Below are 23,438 nucleotides of genomic sequence, written 5' to 3' on the forward strand. Positions count from 1 at the left end.
CTCCAGTTCCCGGTGGGAACGTGGACTGTGGGAGATCCTCCCTCACCCTCATCCTGGGGAGTCACTCCAGTTCCCGGTCGGCGGTGACCACACAGGCTCCCTGCTTTCTCTCCTCCTCAGTTCTGGTGTTTCCTGTCACTTTCCTGCCGAACTCCCATGTTGTTTCTTGGAAAATATATTCAAAGTGTGATCATCTGAAGTCTCCTTTGTCTGGGACTCTCAGTTGCTTCATTTGATTAATGTTTGCCTGGTGTATCTTTTTCTATCCGTTTTATCTACCAAGTCTTTATATTCAGAGTAGATCCGCGACACATTTCTGACAAGGTGGATATTGTGTGTTTGCCTCCTCCTCCAGGCTGCACACAGCCTCACACAGGTGAGGGCTCCTTTGCTTCCTCCCCAAGCCTTTGGCCCAGAGCCTGGCATGGGATGGTTACTGCACACAGGTCTGCAGGATGTTTGTGAGCGCTCAGCTGCCCCTATTGCATGGAAGAATCAAGATTCTGTGACAAGAAGGGTGATGCCTTCTCTGAGGTGAATGACAGGTGAGCAGACTGGCCTGGGCATAGATACTGGACTGCTCCTCAGGGGCCCTGCTGGGAGGTCCACGCCTGTGTCCAGCACTGTTGGTGGCGGCTGGTGGGTGTAGTCAGCTGGACTCAGGGTGCTGTGAGCTAGTGACTTAAGTGGAATCCCAGGATTGTAGAGTGGAGCAGAATTTTACATAGCAAAGAGAAAGCCTGTTGGCCCAAAGCACAAGGCCACCGAGGGCAGGGATGAGAAGAAGAGCTGCTGCGAACACCACAGGGAGGTCACACCAGAGAGGAGATCACGCTGCTGCCTGCACACTCTCAGGGGTGATGGGATCACGTGGTCCCGTGTGTCCCCTTGGGGTGACAGGAACATGGGACCCTGGGTACCCTCTCGGGGCTGATGGGAACATGGGACCCTGCATACCTTCTCAGGGTGACAGGAACACAGGACCCCATGTACCATCTCAGGGATGACGGGAACATGGGACCTCATACCCTCTCGGGGGCAACCAGAACACAGGACTCCGCATACCCTCTTGGGGGTGATGGGAACACGGGACCTCATGTACCCTCTGGGGACGACAGGAACACGGGACCCTGAGTACTGTCTCGGGGGTGATGAGAACATGGGACCCCACATACCCTCTCAAGGATGGTGGGAACGTGGGACCCTGCGTACCCTCTTGGGGGTGACGGGAACATGGGAACCCACATACCTTCCCGGGGTGACGGGACCGTGGGACCCAGCGTGACGACCTGCAGGCTGCCCAGGCCTCGGCCGCGCCTCGTCCGCACGTGGCTTCCTTGATGGCTTCCTGGTCAGGACCTCGGCCTCCCGTCATGGCGCCGTGGGCCAGGCTCCAGCGCAGCCGCTTCTGTGGGGGGGGCCGGGACCCGGCTGCCGTGAGGGGTGACCCAGGGGAGGCCTGGCCGCGGCGGGTTCTCCGCACGGGGGGCTGGAGAGCAGGGGTCCCGGGCCAGGGGGTCCCACGGGGAGGAGGAGGCCGTGGGTGTGGGGGCGTCGCAGTGGGAATGGGCGCGCTTGGCGTTCCGGTGACCCGGGTGCCCCTGTGTTCCAGGCCGCGGACGATGATCCCGCCGGGGGAGTGCGCGTACGCCGGCCGCAAGCGGAGGAGGCCGCTGCAGAAAAGGTAACGTATCCGCGCCGCCCGTGCGGGTCACGTCACCCGGGAAACCGGTGGAGGGGGCGGCGGGCACCATGGGGCTCAGGCCGGGGAGGCGGGTGCAGCTCCGGGCGGCGGGGGCGGGGGCCGTGGCGGCTTCCCAGGCTCCACAGGTGAGACCGCCACCTGCTGGGACGGAGGGTGTGGCACAGCCGTGTGTGCGGGTGTGTGAGACTGTGTGGGTGTGTGAGACTGTGGGTGTGTGAGACTGTGTGGGTGTGAGACTGTGTGGGGGTGTGAGACTGTGGGGTGTGAGACTGTGGGGTGTGAGACTGTGTGGGTGTGTGAGACTAGGTGTGTGAGACTGGGTGTGTGAGACTGTGTGGGTGTGTGAGACTGTGTGTGGGTGTGTGAGACTGTGGGTGTGTGAGACGTGTGTGGGTGTGTGAGACTGGGTGTGTGAGACTGTGTGGTGTGTGAGACTGTGGGTGTGTGAGACTGGGTGTGTGAGACTGTGTGGGTGTGTGAGACTGTGTGTGGGTGTGTGAGACTGTGGTGTGTGAGACTATGTGGGTGTGTGAGACTGTGGGTGTGTGAGACTGTGTGTGTGAGACTGTGTGGGTGTGTGAGACTGTGGGGTGTGAGACTGTGGGTGTGTGAGACTGTGGTGTGTGAGACTGGGTGTGTGAGACTGTGTGTGGGTGTGTGAGACTGTGGGTGTGTGAGACTGTGTGGGTGTGTGAGACTGTGTGTGGGTGTGTGAGACTGTGTGGGTGTGTGAGACTGTGTGTGGGTGTGTGAGACTGTGTGGTGTGTGAGACTGTGTGGGGTGTGAGACTGTGGGGTGTGAGACTGTGTGGGGGTGTGAGACTAGGTGTGTGAGACTGTGTGGGTGTGTGAGACTGTGTGTGGGTGTGTGAGACTGTGGGTGTGTGAGACGTGTGTGGGTGTGTGAGACTGGGTGTGTGAGACTGTGTGGTGTGTGAGACTGTGGGTGTGTGAGACTGGGTGTGTGAGACTGTGTGGGTGTGTGAGACTGTGTGTGGGTGTGTGAGACTGTGTGGTGTGTGAGACTGTGTGGGTGTGTGAGACTGTGGGTGTGTGAGACTGTGTGGGTGTGTGAGACTGTGTGGGTGTGTGAGACTGTGGGGTGTGAGACTGTGGGTGTGTGAGACTGTGTGGTTGTGAGACTGGGTGTGTGAGACTGTGGGTGTGTGAGACTGTGTGGGTGTGTGAGACTGTGTGTGGGTGTGTGAGACTGTGGGTGTGTGAGACTGTGGGTGTGTGACTGTGTGTGGATGTGTGAGACTGTGTGGGTGTGTGAGACTGTGTGTGGGTGTGTGAGACTGTGTGGTGTGTGAGACTGTGGTGTGTGAGACTGTGCAGGTGTGTGAAACTGGGTGTGTGAGATGGTGTGGGTGTGTGAGACTGTTGGTGTGTGTGCAGGTGTGCAAGGCTGTGTGTATGTGTGTGAGGCTATGTATGTTAGTGCTGTCTGTAAGGCTGTGTATGGAGGGCTGTGGGAGGGCTGTTTGTGTGTGGGTGCTGTGTGTGTGAGGCTGTTTATGAGGCTCTGTGTGCATGCAGGTGTGTGTGAGGCTGTGGGGGCTGGGTGTGAGGTTGTGTGTATGTGTATGGGTGTGTGTGAGAGGCTGTGTAGGGGGCTGTGTATGAGGCTGTGTGCTTGTGTGTGCACATGTGGGTGTGTGAGGCTCTGGGGGGTTGGGTGTGAGGATGTGTATGTGTGTGTGTGAGGCTGTGTGGTGGGCTGTGTGTGTGAGGCTGTGTGCATGTGTGTGCATGTGTGGGTGTGTGAGGCTTTGGGGGGCTGGGTGTGAGGCTGTGTGTATGTATGTGTGTGTGTGTGTGAGGCTGTGTGGTGGGCTGTGTGTGTGAGGCTGTGTGCATATGTGTGCGTGTGTGGGTGTGTGAGGCTTTGGTGGCTGGGTGTGAGGCTATGTGTATGTGTGTGTGTGTGTGTGAGGCTGTGTGGAGGGGCTGATGGGGGAGGCTGTGCAGCAGTGTGTAAGGCTGCAGGGGGGCTCCATGTGTGGGAGACTGTGCATCGGGGAGGTTGTGTGTGTCAGAAGATGTCCCCAGCTGTGTGTGTGTGTATGGTGTGTGAGGCTGTGTGCGTGAGGCCGTGGGGGTGCTGTGGGGGGAGACTGTGTGTGGGGGCTGTGTGTGTCAGATGATGTCCCCAGCTGTGTGTGTGTGTGCGCGCGTGAGGCTGTGGGGGGGCTGTGTGTGTGTGTGTGCGGTTGTGTGTCTGTGAGCCTGTGTCAGATGATAATCCCGGCTTTGTGTGTGAGGCCGTGTGTGTGAAACTGTGTCAGATGTCCCTGCCTGTGTGTGTGGGGAGGTGTGTGTGTGATGCATGTATGAGGCTGTGTGTTTGAGGCTTTTGTGTGGTGTGTGTGAGGCTGTGTGTGTGGTGTGTGAGGCTGTGTGGTGTGTGTATGTGGTGTGTGTGTGTATATGGTGTGTGTGAGGCTGTGTGTCAGATAACCCTGGCTCTGTGTGTGGTGTGTGTGTGTGAGAGAGAGAGAGGCTGTGTGTGTGTGTGTGAGGCTGTGTGTGTATGGTGTGTGTGAGGCTGAGTATGTGTGAGGCTGTGTGTGTGGTGTGTGAGGCTGTGTGGTGTGTGTATGTGGTGTGTGTGTGTATATGGTGTGTGTGAGGCTGTGTGTCAGATAACCCTGGCTCTGTGTGTGGTGTGTGTGTGTGAGAGAGAGAGAGGCTGTGTGTGTGTGTGTGAGGCTGTGTGTGTATGGTGTGTGTGAGGCTGAGTATGTGTGAGGCTGCGTGTGTGGTGTGTGAGGCTGTGTGGTGTGTGTATGTGGTGTGTGTGTGTATATGGTGTGTGTGAGGCTGTGTGTCAGATAACCCTGGCTCTGTGTGTGGTGTGTGTGTGAGAGAGAGAGAGAGGCTGTGTGTGTGTGTGTGAGGCTGTGTGTGTATGGTGTGTGTGAGGCTGTGTGTGAGGTTGTGTGTGTGTGTATGGTGTGTGTGTGGTGTGTGTGTGTGTTGTATGTAAGGCAGTGTGTGTCAGATGATGTTCCCAGCTGCTGGGGCTGTTGGATTCTGTGCAGATTCACAGCAACGCCTCACTGCCCTGTCACCTGCTGTGACGCTGACGTCGGGCCCCTGATGGGTCAAATGCTGGGCCTTAGTGTGTGGCCATAGTGCCTCCAAGCACTGTAGGGTCAAGGTTAAGGTCAGGGTTAGGGTCAGGGTTAGAGTCAGAGTCAGGGTCAGGGTCAGGGTTCGGAGGAGCTGGGGCTGGGAAACGGGGAGGTAAGGCCCCCCTTGGGAAGGAAGGGTTTGTTTGCTGTGTGAACAGTAGAGAGATCCCTTGTCCCACAGGGAGAGCTGACCTTGTCCCTCGCACTCTCCTTGCATCGAACGCCAGCGTGCAGCAGGCTCACTGCCCAGGCGGCCGCTGGCCCAGCGGTGAGCACAGGCGCAAAGCCACACCTGGGGCCGTGCACACAGCTGAGGCCGGCCGAAGGCTCAGGAGGGACCCAGCACAGCCCTGCGCTGACGGCGGGCAAGCTCTAGGGCAGGCAGTTGTAGATGCAGATGCTGCAATTCGCATATAAAGGGAGGACGCATAAATACCACGTGTGCACATGTAGTTTATTCATGTCTCCTGAGGGAGTCACAGAAAACTGCAAGTCAGCGGCCTCTAGGCAGGGAGGCAGCCTGAGGACACGTTCCTCTGAGTGTTGAACCAGGAGAGCATTCAACCAGCCATTGAAAACACCAGTGCATAAAATGCAAAGGCCCCAAAACTCCTTTCTCAGGCCTTTGCAGTGGAATAAAAACAAGAAAAGCAGGACATTTAGTTGTGATTCTTCCCTAGACTTCCCCACCATGGGGACCGCATTTGCAGCTGTGGGGCCAAGCTATTTTCTCTCTTTACGAAATGTGACAAGTATGTCACCTACACAAATCTCTCAAGTGCAGAGACTGAGGAGCATGTACATCTCATGGCCCACCCCTGGAGGAAGAACCAGCTACGGAAGCTTCTCAGCCCTTCCTGGCCCCCGGCGTGCACCCCGCACCATCCTCCCTGGCCCCCAGACATGGCCGCCCTTCACCTGCAGACCTCAGCCTCACCCTGTATAAAGCTCAGTCTTCCTTGGTTGCTGGAAGAACCCACTGTGCACACAGCATCAGCCAGGGCGCTTCCGCATCCCCCCACGGGACTTGGGGACCTGGGTGAGTGCTGAACGCGTGGAAGCTCACGTGGCTTGCCGAGCCGTGAGTCCTAAGCCCTTTATCTCCCCCTCCGGGGCCTCATGTCTTCTTCCAGCGTCCACGAAACAGAAATGCGTTGTTAGCGTGCGAGAAGTAAAATCGAATCCCCTACACTCATATATTGGGAGGATGAAAACCCAGGCGTGGAATTGCTCAGCCAAAGCGCAGGCGTTTGTCGTTCCGACAGTTGTTACCAGACCTCCCAGCGTAAAGGTGAAGGTTCGAGGTCCTTGCCAGCGCCTCCTCCCCATGCCCCAGCACTTACTGCATTCCCGGTGCCGCGATTGTCATTTGCTTTCTTGTGCCGTGAGTGAGGTTTAAGGGCGATTTACATGTCGTCTTCTCTGAACGGTGCTTACGGCTTGTGCTCATTTTTCTACGGGGTTGTTTTTGTGTTGTGCGTCTTGATTCGTAAGAGGTCGGAAACTAGGGAAATTAATGTTCGAAAGGGTTTCAAATGCTTTACCCCAGTTTTGATTTTGCGTATAGTGTTCTTGCTGTGCAGAAAAAAATTGAATTTGTATGAAGTTGAATTTGTCAGTCTTGACTTTTGTGGCTGACCTGACATCGTGGTTAGGAAGAGCTCCCCTGCTTCAAGTTTATCGGAGAATATTCCCATTAGTTCTTCAAACACATTCCTTAAATTATATGCATTTGTGGTTGAAACTTTTCAGCATGTGAGGAAGAAAGAGGGAAAAAAGAAAAGCAGTTGTGATGTGAGTGGCAAAGGCAGTGGATGACTTGAGTGCCGTGAACTGTTTTCACACTCAGACACACACGCCCACTGCCGCACACGCTCACCTCTGCACGAGGTGATGGAGGCTGGCGCGTCCCAGTGCGGGCGTCTCTGGGAAGGCTGCGTGTCTTTCTCCTAGAGGGGCTGCTGGGCACATGCTGGGCTCCTGGGCTCAACGTCGAAACAGTGTTTTGGCCTCTAGTTTCCCTGCATGTTTTGAGTTGCAGGCGCCCATCCTGTAGCCCCTCCTGGAGTGGGGGCCCCCTCCGCTCTGGCCATCCCAGCTGTGAACCCTGATGCACCTGAGGGCCACGTCCAGTGCTCTGGTCTGGCTGGCTCTTCTGTGGTGATGGGGGATGGGTCCGTGTGTGCCCCCAATCTCATCTGGAAGGGGTGGCTGGTAAAGGCTGTGGACGGCGCCATCGGAGGGGGAGTTGGTCTAGAACCTGCTCCTGAGAGGCCCCCACAGGCACCGAGTGCAGGGGGCAGCTGACGTGGAGGAAGCTGGGCAGCCGGCTGGACGGCCCTCCCCTCGGTGGTGCCCGTGACTCCTGCTCAGCCTCAGTATCTTTTGGGTCACACGGGGGATCCTGAATCCACAGCGCTCTTCCGGGGGTGAATGCCCTGTGCCACTGGCAGCCTGTTTGAAGCTCCTCGTCTTCTGGGATCGCCAGAGTTTTCTGCAGGGACAGTGCCTTCAGCTCATGACACTGTGGAAACCATGGGAATTCCCGTTTTTGGCATTTTAATCTTTATCGGGATATAACTGAAGCACACGTGTTTCAGTTGAACTGCACGTCGGAGGTGCGTCGTTGGGTCCGTTTGGACGTTTGTGTACACCAGCGAAGCCATCGCCAAAATCCGGATGAAGCGCTTCCGTCACTGCACAAGCTTCTCTGTGGCCCCTCATAATTCCTCCCTTTAGCTCTGCCCCAGGCGACCTCTGATCTGTTTCCTGTCGCTGTAGGTGGTTTGCGTGTCCTGGCATTTTGTGCAAATGGAATCACATAGGATTTTGTGGTCTGCGTGCATTTGTCATGAAGGTCCTGGGATTCGTGCGTGTTTCCAGCATCAGCCACGTGTTCCTTTTTATTGCCGTGAACTGTTCTGTTGTGTGGACAGACCAAATCTGCTAATTTACCTGCGATGGAAGTTCAGGCTGTTCTCCATTTGGGACTATTACACATACAGCCACCGAGAACATTTTCGTACAAGTCTGTACGTTGTTATGTCTCTTGGATAAAGCAGTGCAGGGGAGCTGCTGCCGGGTGACTCTCGGGGCGCCGCTGCCGGGTGAGTCTCGGGGCGCCGCTGCCGGGTGACTCTCGGGGCGCCGCTGCCGGGTGAGTCTCGGGGCGCCGCTGCCGGGTGACTCTCGGGGCGCCGCTGCCGGGTGACTCTCGGGGCGCCGCTGCCGGGTGACTCTCGGGGCGCCGCTGCCGGGTGACTCTCGGGGTGCTGTTGCCGGGTGACTCTCGGGGTGCTGTTGCTGGGTGACTGATTAAGTTAGTACTGTTAACTGTTTTCCAGGGCAGTCGTGCCATTTCCCACTCCCAGAAACTCCCAGTCCCTCTGCACCTCCGCCGGTGCCTGGTGTGCTCAGCCTTCTTGGGTTTTGACCGTCCTCATGTGTTGGTGGCACGTCCTCAGGGTTTTAATGTGCATTTCCCTGGTGACTGATGGCGTTGAGAACACCTTATGTGCTTCTTCACCACCCACGTGTCTTCTCTGGGGGTGTCAGTTTAAATAACTGGCCATGTTCTTATTGGCTTCTTTAACCTTATTATTGAGTTGTAAGAGTTCTTTACAGATTCTGGATATAAACCCTTGTTGTGAATATTTTCTTCCAGTCTAAGGCTCATCTTTTTCATCTTGTTGCTATTGACTTTCAAAAGATGTTTGAAAACCTTTTGACGAAGACCAACTTGTGAGCTTTTTTGTGTGTGTGTTCTAAGAGTCCCGTGACTACCCCGAGGTCTGAAGGACTTTTGCGTGTTTTCTTCTAAGGTTTTACAGTAGTTTGAAGCCCCTTGAGGTCTACGCTCCTTTTTGAGTTAATTTTTGGGGATCACATGAGGGCGGAGCTGGTGTCCATTTCTTTCATGGATATACAGTTACTGGAAACATTTCCCTTGCCCTATTGAGTTGCCTTAGTATCTTACGAAGACCCAAGAAAAACCAGCGTGTCTATTGCTAGACTCACACCATTCTTTTCTATTCACTTTTATTTCTATGTTTTCTCTAATAACCAAATCATCTTTAATGTCGTAGCTTTAGAGAGGGCCTAAACTCGGTGCCCTTCTCTTTATTCTAGGTCCTTTGTATTTCCACGTAAATTTTAGAATCAGCTTGTCAGTTTCTGTAGAAATTGCTGTTGGGGTTTTAATTAGGATTACACTGACTCTATAGATCAGTTTTGGGGAGAATTAGCATCTTAACAATATTGAATCATCCAGTCCAAGAACATGGTGTATCTTTCTGCGTATTGAGGTCTTTCGATTTTTCTCAGCTCTGGTTTGGGTGTCTTTTGTTAGGTTTGTTCATAGGCATTGCATATTTTGGGGCCTCTCTTTCCCCCTGAGCTGCCTTGGGGCTCCTCCCGCACCCATTTCTGTGCTGACAGCACTGGAGAATCCTCCTGGAGTCTCCTCTGCCCTGGACCGAACTGGAGCTTCTCCTGCATGGTTCTGGACCTCGTGGTTCTGTCCGTGATCAGGGCTCCTGGACCTGGCGGTTCCGTCCGTGATCAGGGCTCCTGGACCTCGCTGTTCCGTCCGTGATCAGGGCTCCTGGACCTGGCGGTTCCGTCCGTGATCAGGGCTCCTGGACCTGGCGGTTCCGTCCGTGATCAGGGCTCCTGGACCTGGCGGTTCCGTCCGTGATCAGGGCTCCTGGACCTGGCGGTTCCGTCCGTGATCAGGGCTCCTGGACCTGGCGGTTCCGTCCGTGATCAGGGCTCCTGGACCTCGCGGTTCCGTCCGTGATCAGGGCTCCTGGACCTGGCGGTTCCGTCCGTGATCAGGGCTTCTGGACCTCGCGGTTCCGTCCGTGATCAGGGCTTCTGGACCTCGCGGTTCTGTCCGTGATCAGGGCTTCTGGACCTCGCGGTTCTGTCCGTGATCAGGGCTCCTGGACCTGGCGGTTCCGTCCGTGATCAGGGCTCCTGGCTGTCCTCTCTGCGCTGCCGTCCCCCACCTCCCCCATCTCTCTGGCACCCCACTCTGTGGTCTCTCCCAGCCCCTGCCTGCCCACTAGGTGCCCCTTTGTCTTCTGGGGAGGCCTTGGGTACGGTTCACTGAGAGGTGGGCCCCTCCAGCCAGGGGATGGCAGCGCACACGAGAGCAGATCCGGGTCGTCCCTGGATTCTCCTGCCTATTTTTAAATTTTTGTTGGAGGTGACATTAAAAACAACAACAACCAGAAAGTGGAAAGATAACCAAAGATAACACACAGAATGAGAGAAAATAAATACAAATCATATACTCATTAAGGGCCTGGTATCCAGAGGACACAAAGAATTCTTACAACTCAAAAAGAAGAAGATAACCCAAATTTAAACTGGGCAAAATGCTTGAATAGCCGTTTCTCCAAAGAAAATATAAAAACGGGCAACAAGCATTTGAAAAGGTGCTGAACATCATAAGTCATTAGAGAAATGCAAATCCAAACCATAACAAAATACCACTTCACGCCCACCAGAATGGCTGTCATCAAAAGACCAGAAAATCCGTAAGTGGGGGTGAGGATGTGGAGAACCAGGAGGCGGGCCACGTCGCGGGTGGGAAAGTGAAATAGTGCCGCCACGTGGAAAGCAGCTTCGTGGTTCAAAAAAAATGAAGCAGAATTAACATATGATCCAGCAACTGTACTGCTAAGTGTATGCTCAGGAGGATTGAAAGCAGCAGTTCACACAGAATCTTCCAGACGAGTGTTCCCTGCAGTGATAAACAGAGGAGACAGCACAAACACCATCAGCGTGTGGATGGATAAACCGACGTGGCCCATCCACACACGGGAATATGACTCAGCCACGAACAGTAGGGAAGGAGGCACCGGGGACGAGGTGGATGAACCTTGAAAACGCTGTGCTGTGAGAAAGAAGCCGGGCACAGAAGGCCACGCCTCGATTCCATTTCTGTGACACGTCTTTAGTAGGAAGGTCCATGCCCAGGGCCGACTGGGCGCTGCCAGGGCTAATGGAAGGGGAATCTGGAGAGACTGCTGATGGGGAAGCGGTTTCCCTCAGGGCTGGAACTAGATAGCGCTGATGTTTGCACGGCTTAGCGACTGCCCTAAGGGTCTTTGACCTGCTCACTTGTAACTGGTTAGTTTTGTGTCGAAGGAAATAGCTCTGGATTTGGCACTGTCAGGCTGCTCTGTGACTGGCATATGGCGGGGGTCGTTAGACAATGAGAAATGGAGTTTGTGGCGCGGGGTTCCTGACAGGACATCGCTTCAGACTTACAACATGCACGTGTCGGCTCACTCATAAGTGCAAACACTGGAGAAAAATTAGGGATTTCTTGACAAAAGAGACCCAAACCCCTGGAAACAACAGGCTCACTCCTATGTGTGCCCGGTCCCGGGAGGGTTAGTGGAGAAAGTCAGGCGGCCTCGTTCCCATGGTCCTTCCGGTGACCTGCCCCTTCTCAGTCTCCCCACGCAGCCTCAGTGGACTCCACACTGGCTGCCATCTTTTCTTTGCAGATGAATGTGTGTGGAAATGATATCTAGAATGAGAGGTCAGTCGATGTGGTTTCTGTGCAATGATGGTAAATGGGTCAGTCATAGGGGATGGTCACTCTGAGGTTAAAAGGGTCATCTGTAGAGGATGGTCACTCTGAGGTTAAATGGGTCAGCCATAGGGGACGGTCACTCTGAGGTTAAATGCATCATACATAGGGGACGGTCACTGTGAGGTTAAATGGGTCAGCCGTAGGGGACGGTCACTGTGAGGTTAAATGGGTCAGCCATAGGGGACGGTCACTGTTGATTAAATGGGTCAGCCGTAGGGGACGGTCACTGTGAGGTTAAATGGGTCAGCCGTAGGGGACGGTCACTGTGAGGTTAAATGGGTCAGTCATAGGGGACAGTCACTCTGAGGTTAAATGGGTCAGTCATAGGGGACAGTCACTCTGAGGTTAAATGGGTCAGTCATAGGGGACAGTCACTCTGAGGTTAAATGGGTCAGCCATAGGGGACGGTCACTGTTGATTAAATGGGTCAGCCGTAGGGGACGGTCACTGTGAGGTTAAATGGGTCAGCCGTAGGGGACGGTCACTGTGAGGTTAAATGGGTCAGCCGTAGGGGACGGTCACTGTGAGGTTAAATGGGTCAGCCGTAGGGGACGGTCACTGTGAGGTTAAATGGGTCAGTCATAGGGGACAGTCACTCTGAGGTTAAATGGGTCAGCCGTAGGGGACGGTCACTGTTGGTTAAATGGGTCAGCCGTAGGGGACGGTCACTGTGAGGTTAAATGGGTCAGCCATAGGGGACGGTCACTGTGAGGTTAAATGGGTCAGCCGTAGGGGACGGTCACTGTGAGGTTAAATGGGTCAGCCGTAGGGGACGGTCACTGTTGGTTAAATGGGTCAGCCGTAGGGGACGGTCACTGTGAGGTTAAATGGGTCAGCCGTAGGGGACGGTCACTGTGAGGTTAAATGGGTCAGCCGTAGGGGACGGTCACTGTGAGGTTAAATGGGTCAGCCGTAGGGGACGGTCACTGTGAGGTTAAATGGGTCAGCCGTAGGGGGCGGTCACTGTGAGGTTAAATGGGTCAGCCGTAGGGGATGGTCACTGTGAGGTTAAATGGGTCAGTCGTAGGGGACAGTCACTCTGAGGTTAAATGGGTCAGCCATAGGGGACGGTCACTGTGAGGCATGGGTGAGCTGTACTTCCCTGGTGTGTGCTGTGGGTTTCAGTGTCTGTGTCTTGAGGCATGGGTGAGCTGTACTTCCCTGGTGTGTGCTGTGGGCTTTAGTGTCTGTGTCTTGAGTCATGGGTGAGCTGTACTTCCCTGGTGTGTGCTGTGGGTTTTAGTGTCTGTGTCTTGAGTCATGGGTGAGCTGTACTTCCCTGGTGTGTGCTGTGGGCTTTAGTGTCTGTGTCTTGAGTCACGGGTGAGCTGTACTTCCCTGGTGTGTGCTGTGGGCTTTAGTGTCTGTGTCTTGAGGCGTGGGTGAGCTGTACTTCCCTGGTGTGTGCTGTGGGTTTTAGTGTCTGTGTCTTGAGTCATGGGTGAGCTGTACTTCCCTGGTGTGTGCTGTGGGCTTTAGTGTCTGTGTCTTGAGTCATGGGTGAGCTGTACTTCCCTGGTGTGTGCTGTGGGCTTTAGTGTCTGTGTCTTGAGGCATGGGTGAGCTGTACTTCCCTGGTGTGTGCTGTGGGCTTTAGTGTCTGTGTCTTGAGTCATGGGTGAGCTGTACTTCCCTGGTGTGTGCTGTGGGCTTTAGTGTCTGTGTCTTGAGTCATGGGTGAGCTGTACTTCCCTGGTGTGTGCTGTGGGCTTTAGTGTGTATGTCTTGAGGCGTGGGTGAGCTGTACTTCCCTGGTGTGTGCTGTGGGCTTTAGTGTCTGTGTCTTGAGTCATGGGTGAGCTGTACTTCCCTGGTGTGTGCTGTGGGCTTTAGTGTCTGTGTCTTGAGGCGTGGGTGAGCTGTACTTCCCTGGTGTGTGCTGTGGGCTTTAGTGTCTGTGTCTTGAGGCGTGGGTGAGCTGTACTTCCCTGGTGTGTGCTGTGGGCTTTAGTGTCTGTGTCTTGAGTCATGGGTGAGCTGTACTTCCCTGGTGTGTGCTGTGGGCATTAGTGTCTGTGTCTTGAGGCGTGGGTGAGCTGTACTTCCCTGGTGTGTGCTGTGGGTTTTAGTGTCTGTGTCTTGAGTCATGGGTGAGCTGTACTTCCCTGGTGTGTGCTGTGGGTTTTAGTGTCTGTGTCTTGAGTCATGGGTGAGCTGTACTTCCCTGGTGTGTGCTGTGGGCTTTAGTGTCTGTGTCTTGAGTCATGGGTGAGCTGTAGTTCCCTGGTGTGTGCTGTGGGCTTTAGTGTCTGTGTCTTGAGGCATGGGTGAGCTGTACTTCCCTGGTGTGTGCTGTGGGCTTTAGTGTCTGTGTCTTGAGGCGTGGGTGAGCTGTACTTCCCTGGTGTGTGCTGTGGGCTTTAGTGTCTGTGTCTTGAGTCACGGGTGAGCTGTACTTCCCTGGTGTGTGCTGTGGGCTTTACTGTCTGTGTCTTGAGTCATGGGTGAGCTGTACGTCCCTGGTGTGTGCTGTGGGCTTTAGTGTCTGTGTCTTGAGGCATGGGTGAGCTGTACTTCCCTGGTGTGTGCTGTGGGCTTTAGTGTCTGTGTCTTGAGTCACGGGTGAGCTGTACTTCCCTGGTGTGTGCTGTGGGCTTTAGTGTCTGTGTCTTGAGGCATGGGTGAGCTGTACTTCCCTGGTGTGTGCTGTGGGCTTTAGTGTCTGTGTCTTGAGGCATGGGTGAGCTGTACTTCCCTGGTGTGTGCTGTGGGTTTTAGTGTCTGTGTCTTGAGTCACGGGTGAGCTGTACTTCCCTGGTGTGTGCTGTGGGCTTTAGTGTCTGTGTCTTGAGTCATGGGTGAGCTGTACTTCCCTGGTGTGTGCTGTGGGCTTTAGTGTCTGTGTCTTGAGGCGTGGGTGAGCTGTACTTCCCTGGTGTGTGCTGTGGGCTTTAGTGTCTGTGTCTTGAGGCGTGGGTGAGCTGTACTTCCCTGGTGTGTGCTGTGGGCTTTAGTGTCTGTGTCTTGAGGCGTGGGTGAGCTGTACTTCCCTGGTGTGTGCTGTGGGCTTTAGTGTCTGTGTCTTGAGTCATGGGTGAGCTGTACTTCCCTGGTGTGTGCTGTGGGCTTTAGTGTCTGTGTCTTGAGGCGTGGGTGAGCTGTACTTCCCTGGTGTGTGCTGTGGGTTTTAGTGTCTGTGTCTTGAGTCATGGGTGAGCTGTACTTCCCTGGTGTGTGCTGTGGGCTTTAGTGTCTGTGTCTTGAGTCATGGGTGAGCTGTACTTCCCTGGTGTGTGCTGTGGGCTTTAGTGTGTATGTCTTGAGGCGTGGGTGAGCTGTACTTCCCTGGTGTGTGCTGTGGGCTTTAGTGTCTGTGTCTTGAGGCGTGGGTGAGCTGTACTTCCCTGGTGTGTGCTGTGGGTTTTAGTGTCTGTGTCTTGAGTCACGGGTGAGCTGTACTTCCCTGGTGTGTGCTGTGGGCTTTAGTGTCTGTGTCTTGAGGCGTGGGTGAGCTGTACTTCCCTGGTGTGTGCTGTGGGCTTTAGTGTCTGTGTCTTGAGGCATGGGTGAGCTGTACTTCCCTGGTGTGTGCTGTGGGCTTTAGTGTCTGTGTCTTGAGGCGTGGGTGAGCTGTACTTCCCTGGTGTGTGCTGTGGGTTTTAGTGTGTATGTCTTGAGGCGTGGGTGAGCTGTACTTCCCTGGTGTGTGCTGTGGGCTTTAGTGTCTGTGTCTTGAGGCGTGGGTGAGCTGTAGTTCCCTGGTGTGTGCTGTGGGCTTTAGTGTCTGTGTCTTGAGGCGTGGGTGAGCTGTACTTCCCTGGTGTGTGCTGTGGGCTTTAGTGTCTGTGTCTTGAGGCGTGGGTGAGCTGTACTTCCCTGGTGTGTGCTGTGGGTTTTAGTGTCTGTGTCTTGAGTCATGGGTGAGCTGTACTTCCCTGGTGTGTGCTGTGGGCTTTAGTGTCTGTGTCTTGAGTCATGGGTGAGCTGTACTTCCCTGGTGTGTGCTGTGGGTTTTAGTGTCTGTGTCTTGAGTCATGGGTGAGCTGTACTTCCCTGGTGTGTGCTGTGGGCTTTAGTGTCTGTGTCTTGAGTCACGGGTGAGCTGTACTTCCCTGGTGTGTGCTGTGGGCTTTAGTGTCTGTGTCTTGAGGCGTGGGTGAGCTGTACTTCCCTGGTGTGTGCTGTGGGTTTTAGTGTCTGTGTCTTGAGTCATGGGTGAGCTGTACTTCCCTGGTGTGTGCTGTGGGCTTTAGTGTCTGTGTCTTGAGGCATGGGTGAGCTGTACTTCCCTGGTGTGTGCTGTGGGCTTTAGTGTCTGTGTCTTGAGTCATGGGTGAGCTGTACTTCCCTGGTGTGTGCTGTGGGCTTTAGTGTCTGTGTCTTGAGGCGTGGGTGAGCTGTACTTCCCTGGTGTGTGCTGTGGGCTTTAGTGTCTGTGTCTTGAGGCGTGGGTGAGCTGTACTTCCCTGGTGTGTGCTGTGGGCTTTAGTGTCTGTGTCTTGAGGCGTGGGTGAGCTGTACTTCCCTGGTGTGTGCTGTGGGCTTTAGTGTCTGTGTCTTGAGTCATGGGTGAGCTGTACTTCCCTGGTGTGTGCTGTGGGCTTTAGTGTCTGTGTCTTGAGGCGTGGGTGAGCTGTACTTCCCTGGTGTGTGCTGTGGGTTTTAGTGTCTGTGTCTTGAGTCATGGGTGAGCTGTACTTCCCTGGTGTGTGCTGTGGGCTTTAGTGTGTATGTCTTGAGGCGTGGGTGAGCTGTACTTCCCTGGTGTGTGCTGTGGGTTTTAGTGTCTGTGTCTTGAGTCATGGGTGAGCCTTACTTCCCTGGTGTGTGCTGTGGGCTTTAGTGTCTGTGTCTTGAGTCATGGGTGAGCTGTACTTCCCTGGTGTGTGCTGTGGGCTTTAGTGTGTATGTCTTGAGGCGTGGGTGAGCTGTACTTCCCTGGTGTGTGCTGTGGGCTTTAGTGTCTGTGTCTTGAGGCGTGGGTGAGCTGTACTTCCCTGGTGTGTGCTGTGGGTTTTAGTGTCTGTGTCTTGAGTCACGGGTGAGCTGTACTTCCCTGGTGTGTGCTGTGGGCTTTAGTGTCTGTGTCTTGAGGCGTGGGTGAGCTGTACTTCCCTGGTGTGTGCTGTGGGCTTTAGTGTCTGTGTCTTGAGGCATGGGTGAGCTGTACTTCCCTGGTGTGTGCTGTGGGCTTTAGTGTCTGTGTCTTGAGGCGTGGGTGAGCTGTACTTCCCTGGTGTGTGCTGTGGGTTTTAGTGTGTATGTCTTGAGGCGTGGGTGAGCTGTACTTCCCTGGTGTGTGCTGTGGGCTTTAGTGTCTGTGTCTTGAGGCGTGGGTGAGCTGTACTTCCCTGGTGTGTGCTGTGGGCTTTAGTGTCTGTGTCTTGAGGCGTGGGTGAGCTGTACTTCCCTGGTGTGTGCTGTGGGCTTTAGTGTCTGTGTCTTGAGGCGTGGGTGAGCTGTACTTCCCTGGTGTGTGCTGTGGGTTTTAGTGTCTGTGTCTTGAGTCATGGGTGAGCTGTACTTCCCTGGTGTGTGCTGTGGGCTTTAGTGTCTGTGTCTTGAGTCATGGGTGAGCTGTACTTCCCTGGTGTGTGCTGTGGGTTTTAGTGTCTGTGTCTTGAGTCATGGGTGAGCTGTACTTCCCTGGTGTGTGCTGTGGGCTTTAGTGTCTGTGTCTTGAGTCACGGGTGAGCTGTACTTCCCTGGTGTGTGCTGTGGGCTTTAGTGTCTGTGTCTTGAGGCGTGGGTGAGCTGTACTTCCCTGGTGTGTGCTGTGGGTTTTAGTGTCTGTGTCTTGAGTCATGGGTGAGCTGTACTTCCCTGGTGTGTGCTGTGGGCTTTAGTGTCTGTGTCTTGAGTCATGGGTGAGCTGTACTTCCCTGGTGTGTGCTGTGGGCTTTAGTGTCTGTGTCTTGAGGCATGGGTGAGCTGTACTTCCCTGGTGTGTGCTGTGGGCTTTAGTGTCTGTGTCTTGAGTCATGGGTGAGCTGTACTTCCCTGGTGTGTGCTGTGGGCTTTAGTGTCTGTGTCTTGAGTCATGGGTGAGCTGTACTTCCCTGGTGTGTGCTGTGGGCTTTAGTGTGTATGTCTTGAGGCGTGGGTGAGCTGTACTTCCCTGGTGTGTGCTGTGGGCTTTAGTGTCTGTGTCTTGAGGCATGGGTGAGCTGTACTTCCCTGGTGTGTGCTGTGGGCTTTAGTGTCTGTGTCTTGAGTCATGGGTGAGCTGTACTTCCCTGGTGTGTGCTGTGGGCTTTAGTGTCTGTGTCTTGAGTCATGGGTGAGCTGTACTTCCCTGGTGTGTGCTGTGGGCTTTAGTGTGTATGTCTTGAGGCGTGGGTGAGCTGTACTTCCCTGGTGTGTGCTGTGGGCTTTAGTGTCTGTGTCTTGAGGCATGGGTGAGCTGTACTTCCCTGGTGTGTGCTGTGGGCTTTAGTGTCTGTGTCTTGAGGCGTGGGTGAGCTGTACTTCCCTGGTGTGTGCTGTGGGCTTTAGTGTCTGTGTCTTGAGTCATGGGTGAGCTGTACTTCCCTGGTGTGTGCTGTGGGCTTTAGTGTCTGTGTCTTGAGGCGTGGGTGAGCTGTACTTCCCTGGTGTGTGCTGTGGGTTTCAGTGTCTGTGTCTTGAGGCGTGGGTGAGCTCTAGGCCTCCTCCCAGTTTTTGTCCTGGGGGCAGCTTAAATGCTCCTAGTAAGGTAACTGCAGAGGACAGTTCTGCTGGAGAAGCCCATCTGACCCAGGCCATTTCCCTACAGGAGGCCTGCCTTGGGGGTGGAGAAGTCCAACCCCTCCAAGCGGCACCGGGACCGCCTCAACGCTGAGTTGGACCACCTGGCCAGCCTGCTGCCCTTCCCAGCTGACGTCATCTCCAAGCTGGACAAGCTTTCTGTCCTGCGCCTCAGTGTCAGTTACCTCCGGGTGAAGAGCTTCTTCCAAGGTAGGAGTCTCCCCTGTGTCCACCTGTTCACCTGAGTCAGGCCAGGTCTCCCCTGTGCCCACCTGTTCACCTGAGTCAGGCCAGGTCTCCCCTGTGTCCACCTGTTCACCTGAGTCAGGCCAGGTCTCCCCTGTGTCCACCTGTTCACCTGAGTCAGGCCAGGTCTCCCCTGTGTCCACCTGTTCACCTGAGTCAGGCCAGGTCTCCCCTGTGCCCACCTGTTCACCTGAGTCAGGCCAGGTCTCCCCTGTGTCCACCTGTTCACCTGAGTCAGGCCAGGTCTCCCCTGTGTCCACCTGTTCACCTGAGTCAGGCCAGGTCTCCCCTGAGTCCACCTGTTCACCTGAGTCAGGCCAGGTCTCCCCTGTGTCCACCTGTTCACCTGAGTCAGGCCAGGTCTCCCCTGTGCCCACCTGTTCACCTGAGTCAGGCCAGGTCTCCCCTGTGTCCACCTGTTCACCTGAGTCAGGCCAGGTCTCCCCTGTGCCCACCTGTTCACCTGAGTCAGGCCAGGTCTCCCCTGTGTCCACCTGTTCACCTGAGTCAGGCCAGGTCTCCCCTGTGCCCACCTGTTCACCTGAGTCTGGCCAGGTCTCACCTGTGCCCACCTGTTCACCTGAGTCAGGCCAGGTCTCACCTGTGCCCACCTGTTCACCTGAGTCAGGCCAGGTCTCCCCTGTGTGCACCTGTTTACCTGAGTCAGGCCAGGTCTCCCCTGTGTCCACCTGTTCACCTGAGTCAGGCCAGGTCTCTCCTGTGCCCACCTGTTCACCTGAGTCAGGCCAGGTCTCCCCTGTGTCCACCTGTTCACCTGAGTCAGGCCAGGTCTCCCCTGTGTGCACCTGTTTACCTGAGTCAGGCCAGGTCTCCCCTGTGTCCACCTGTTCACCTGAGTCAGGCCAGGTCTCACCTGTGCCCACCTGTTCACCTGAGTCAGGCCAGGTCTCCCCTGTGCCCACCTGTTCACCTGAGTCAGGCCAGGTCTCCCCTGTGTCCACCTGTTCACCTGAGTCTGGCCAGGTCTCCCCTGTGCCCACCTGTTCACCTGAGTCTGGCCAGGTCTCACCTGTGCCCACCTGTTCACCTGAGTCAGGCCAGGTCTACCCTGAGTCCACCTGGGTCCACCTGGATCCCACCTGTGCCAGCTGTGCCTCCTCTGAGTCCCGCTGGGTCTCCCCAGGGTCCTCCTGCATCCTGCGTGGCCTGGTGACGTGTGTCTGGTGGGCTGTACCGTGTGCACTCCCTTCTTCCCCTGTTGCCCCCAGACTCACCTGGAGACTTGGCCCCGGGCTGGGAGCTGGCAGGGCTGTGGATTTTCCTTGGGGCCGGGTCTGGCCCTGGCTGTCTTCGACACTCTCAGGGTGGGGGTCTCACCCCACTTTGCTGGGATGGGCCAGTTTGCGCCTCTGGTTCTGGGTTCACTGAAGCGGCCCAGCTCCTGTGGGAGGGGCTAGGGCTGTTCCCCCCACTGCCGGGCCTCACTGGGGCTTCCCCACAGCACCCAGCTCCAGCGAATGGGGGTCGGCTTGGTGGGTGAGCAGGGCTGGGCATGGTCAGGAGGCTGAGGTAGGACTCGGGGGCTGCCCTGGTGTGCTGGGCGCCTCCCCCTGCCCATGCCAGGCCCTCCCCGGATGCAGCTGCTGGGGCTGCCCTCCATGGGGAGGGGCTTCCTGGGCTCCTGCCTCTCTGGTGGGGCCTCCCCAGGCCTGTGCCTGTCTGTCCTTGGAGTGTGGCATTTTGTGGTTATTGCTGCCCTGGGAGCTGGGATCTCTTCAGAGAACTCGAGGTGTAGACTGTGGGGCCTTGGCATTGCGGGAGGGTCGGGGAGGAGCTGCTTCCAGCTTCTGTGTTGGGTGACATGCCCACACGTAGTTTGATTGCACCACTTTTAGAATTAAAAGCCTGTCATCAGCAGCACGTGGCAGTTGTGCCCAGCACCTCGTCTTCTGAGTTCTGAGTCAGGGTGGGGACCTCGTCTCGGGGAGGGTGTCTGTCTCGGCATGTGAGAGGGTCTCAGTGCCCGGGCCTGTGCAGCCCCCACACACCCTCAGACACCCCCAAGGAAGGACGTGGCCTGTGGGATATGGGAATGAAAGCCACGGGGACCTCAGCGTAATGTGCTGTGTGCCCCCACACTGAGGGTCTTCCCAGCGTCCTGGCGGCCCCAGCCCCAATGAAAATCAAATCCCACAAAGTGTTAACAGATCTTATCTGAGTGATGAGGTCACAGCAAGTTTTAGTTTTAGGTTCCAGGTTTTCTAGTTTTATGCTGAAAATATTAATTTTATATTTACCTTCATCCCCAGCCCGGGCCTCTGGTGCCCAGGGCCGCTGGGTGGTGTTGGACTCACTTTACCTGTGAGACTTGGGGTTTGCTGTGTGCACAGGATGGCGGCTTGTCCACGAGGATTAAGATGTGGTGCAGTTGGTGTGGTCTGGTGTGGCAGGGTGGGCACCAGCATGGAATCCAGGGCAGGCTCCCGGGTTTGCCTTCTGGGACACGCTTTTCATGGCTGGGGCGGTGTGGCTCGGCAGCCCCCGTGTCTGGACGGCGCAGGAAGGGCTGGGGCAGCCGGCAGGGAGGCTTTGTACCGAGCTGAAGACCTGGTGTGTCTGCCATCGTCCCGGGTGATGGCACGGGGTGGCCGTCCTGTGCAGGGCCCCGCACGTGTCTTGTGAGAGCGCTGCAGCTCTCACAGTCAGGGAACGCAGTCAGCTTCTTGATTTTTCTTTTTTGCTTTTTTTAAAAATTTTGAGACAGAGTCTTGTTCTGTTGCCCAGGCTGAGTGCTATGGCGTGATCTTGGCTCACTGCAACCTCCATCTTCCAGGTTCAAGCGGTTCTCCTGCCGCAGCCTCCCAAGTAGCTGTGGTTACAGGCGTGAGCCACCGCGCCCGGCCAACTTCCTGATTTTACTACCAAGGATTGTGGGTTTTGTGATCCCCTTCAGGCTGTACATGTTACAGGAAATTGTAAAAACCTTTCTGAAGCCATGTCCACTGTGTAATTAGAAACAAGTCGGGCTATAAAAGTTGTATCTTAAACTATGCCTCGACTTAGAGATGGGTAAGCTAATTTCATCAAGGCTGCCATAAAAAGTTGCCTTTGGGAAGGATATGAACCAGGTTCACCTCAAAGGGTGATGATGGCCTGAGCGTTTGCTTGTGACGTTAATGTTTTCCTTCGTGGATTTCTGGAATGCAGTGGGTTTATTTTATGTTTGTTTGCGGACTGGCACTTCAAATTATAAGATCCCTCTCCTGGGCGACGGTTAAGGTGGGCATTTTCCGCTCTCGGCGATTCCCTGCTCACACCGGGGGAAGCCAGGCACGGAAGAGGGAGGGAGGGAGGTGGTGCGGGGCAGACGGTCGCGCTGCCGTCTTGAGAGTAACCTCTGGCCTCCTGTTGTGGGCAGGGAGGGGAGCTGGGCCCCTTCTAGGCTCAGTCCTGGTCACAGCCTGGGACGTGGGACCCTAACGCTGGCTGGAAGGGTCCAGAAGCTCCGCCTCGGTGGCTGAAGCCCAGCTGTGGGTCAGGCCACCCTCCCGGAGCTCCCTGGGGGTGTCTGTGTTTCCCAGGACCCTGCAGTGAATGGCTAAGGGTGCCCGGCACTGGAGACCCTCAGGCATGGAGTCTACCCAAGCCTGGCACGCAGCTGTGTCCGCCTCCACGCGTGGGACGGCAGGCGGCACAGCCTCGCTCTGAGAGCCCGGGGGATCTTCCCGTCGGGATGACTCTGCTCCTGCTCCTCCGGCTCGTCGCCCGCAGCGGCATCCAGGGCCCTCTCGTGGCTCGACGTCCGCCGCGCTCCACTGCACACCTGTGTCCATCCTGGCTCCGAAACCCACCTGGGCCGAACGGGCACGTCCGCGTCACCGCACGTGGCTGGGCAAGAACCGAGGCCCCGCAGCGCCACGGGGGCTCCTGGGATCTGGAGCTCCGGAATCCACGCTTGCTGTGAGTCACAAGTTCTGTGCTCCCTGCGACCGTGGGTGATCGCGTAAGCCCAGGCCTGAAGTCACAGGTTCCTCAGCCACATCGTGCCCATTTCCAGCTTCCACCGAAGACGTGCCGGTTCCTCCACGATGGTCTTACGGACGGGATGTCGGCCTCGCCCCTTCGGCCATTCACACGGTGAAACCCTGGTTCCCAGTGTGGCTGTATTTGCAGATGGGCCTCTCAGGAAGAAATTAGGGTGAAACAGCGTTGTGAGGGTGTGGCCCGATCGGATAGGACCGGTGTTCTTCACAAGGAGACGTAAGAGAACCGTCTGTCACCCTGTGCTGAACACCCCCCTAAGGAAGGCCGTGACGTGACGGGGAGAAGGCGGCCGTCTGCAAGCCGGAAAGACGACCCTCGCCAGCGCCAGATCAGCTGCATCCTGATGACGCCGTTTAGTTCCACGCAGAGAAGTGGGGTGCCCTGTACCACAGACCACGTACCTGAGAATGGCTGGCTGACGGGTGGCGGCTGGAGTTTTGAGGCCTGCGCTAGAAAGAGCCCCGATGGCTGTGAAGCGGTGGTTGGTAGAACTGTGGGTGTTAAAGGCATCGTTGGCGGGGGCTCTGGGAGGAAAGCCTTGTAGGGAGAGCGGCCGTGGTCGTAGAGAACACACGCAGCCCATCAACAGAATGCCGGTGGAAGCGTGAGCATGAAAGCTGACTCTGGTGAGGAACGTGCCCGTGGAAACGCGAGGAAAGTGATTCTTGTTGTAAAACCGCCAGGACTGCGGAAAGTGGAACTCGAGTGATGAGATGGGATGTTTGCTGGGGCGATTTCTAAGCCAAGTGTTGAAACCCCTGCCTCTCCTTGCTGTGCACAGTGAAACGTCGGGAGATACGTCGAAGGAACTGTCAGGAGAAAAGGAACCAGAACTTGCAGATTTGGAGAAGTCTCAGTCTACCCACATTGCAGAAAGTGAGAAAATGTCCTGGACAGAACACTCTGCATGCAGCAGAATGACCCTTTGACAGGGAGACTGGCAGGAATCAGGAGTCCAACCAGGAAGCCTCCTCAGCAGAGGCCAGGAGTGGGGATGGGACCAGCTTGCAGAGACAGTGTCAGCTTGGCCTCAGGAGAGCAGGACGGGAGGCAGCCCTCTCTAGCGGCC

General features: G+C 55.8%; 1 protein-coding gene across 1 annotated transcript in view; it reads left to right on the forward strand.

The window, feature by feature from the left end:
- The first annotated feature begins 1,373 nt into the window (after positions 1 to 1,373).
- Positions 1,374 to 23,438, forward strand: part of AHRR (aryl hydrocarbon receptor repressor) — a 97,766-nt gene continuing 75,701 nt past the window's right edge. The window contains exons 1-2 of the mRNA XM_064375746.1: positions 1,374 to 1,684; positions 18,147 to 18,328. Coding sequence (XP_064231816.1) covers positions 1,374 to 1,684; positions 18,147 to 18,328 — 493 coding nt within the window. The remainder of the gene's footprint in view (positions 1,685 to 18,146; positions 18,329 to 23,438) is intronic.

This window comes from Aotus nancymaae, unplaced genomic scaffold, assembly GCF_030222135.1.
Source record: "Aotus nancymaae isolate 86718 unplaced genomic scaffold, 86718_ANA_hifiasm-v0.15.2.pri h1tg000014l, whole genome shotgun sequence".
In the NCBI taxonomy this organism is placed as follows: Eukaryota; Metazoa; Chordata; class Mammalia; order Primates; family Aotidae; genus Aotus; species Aotus nancymaae.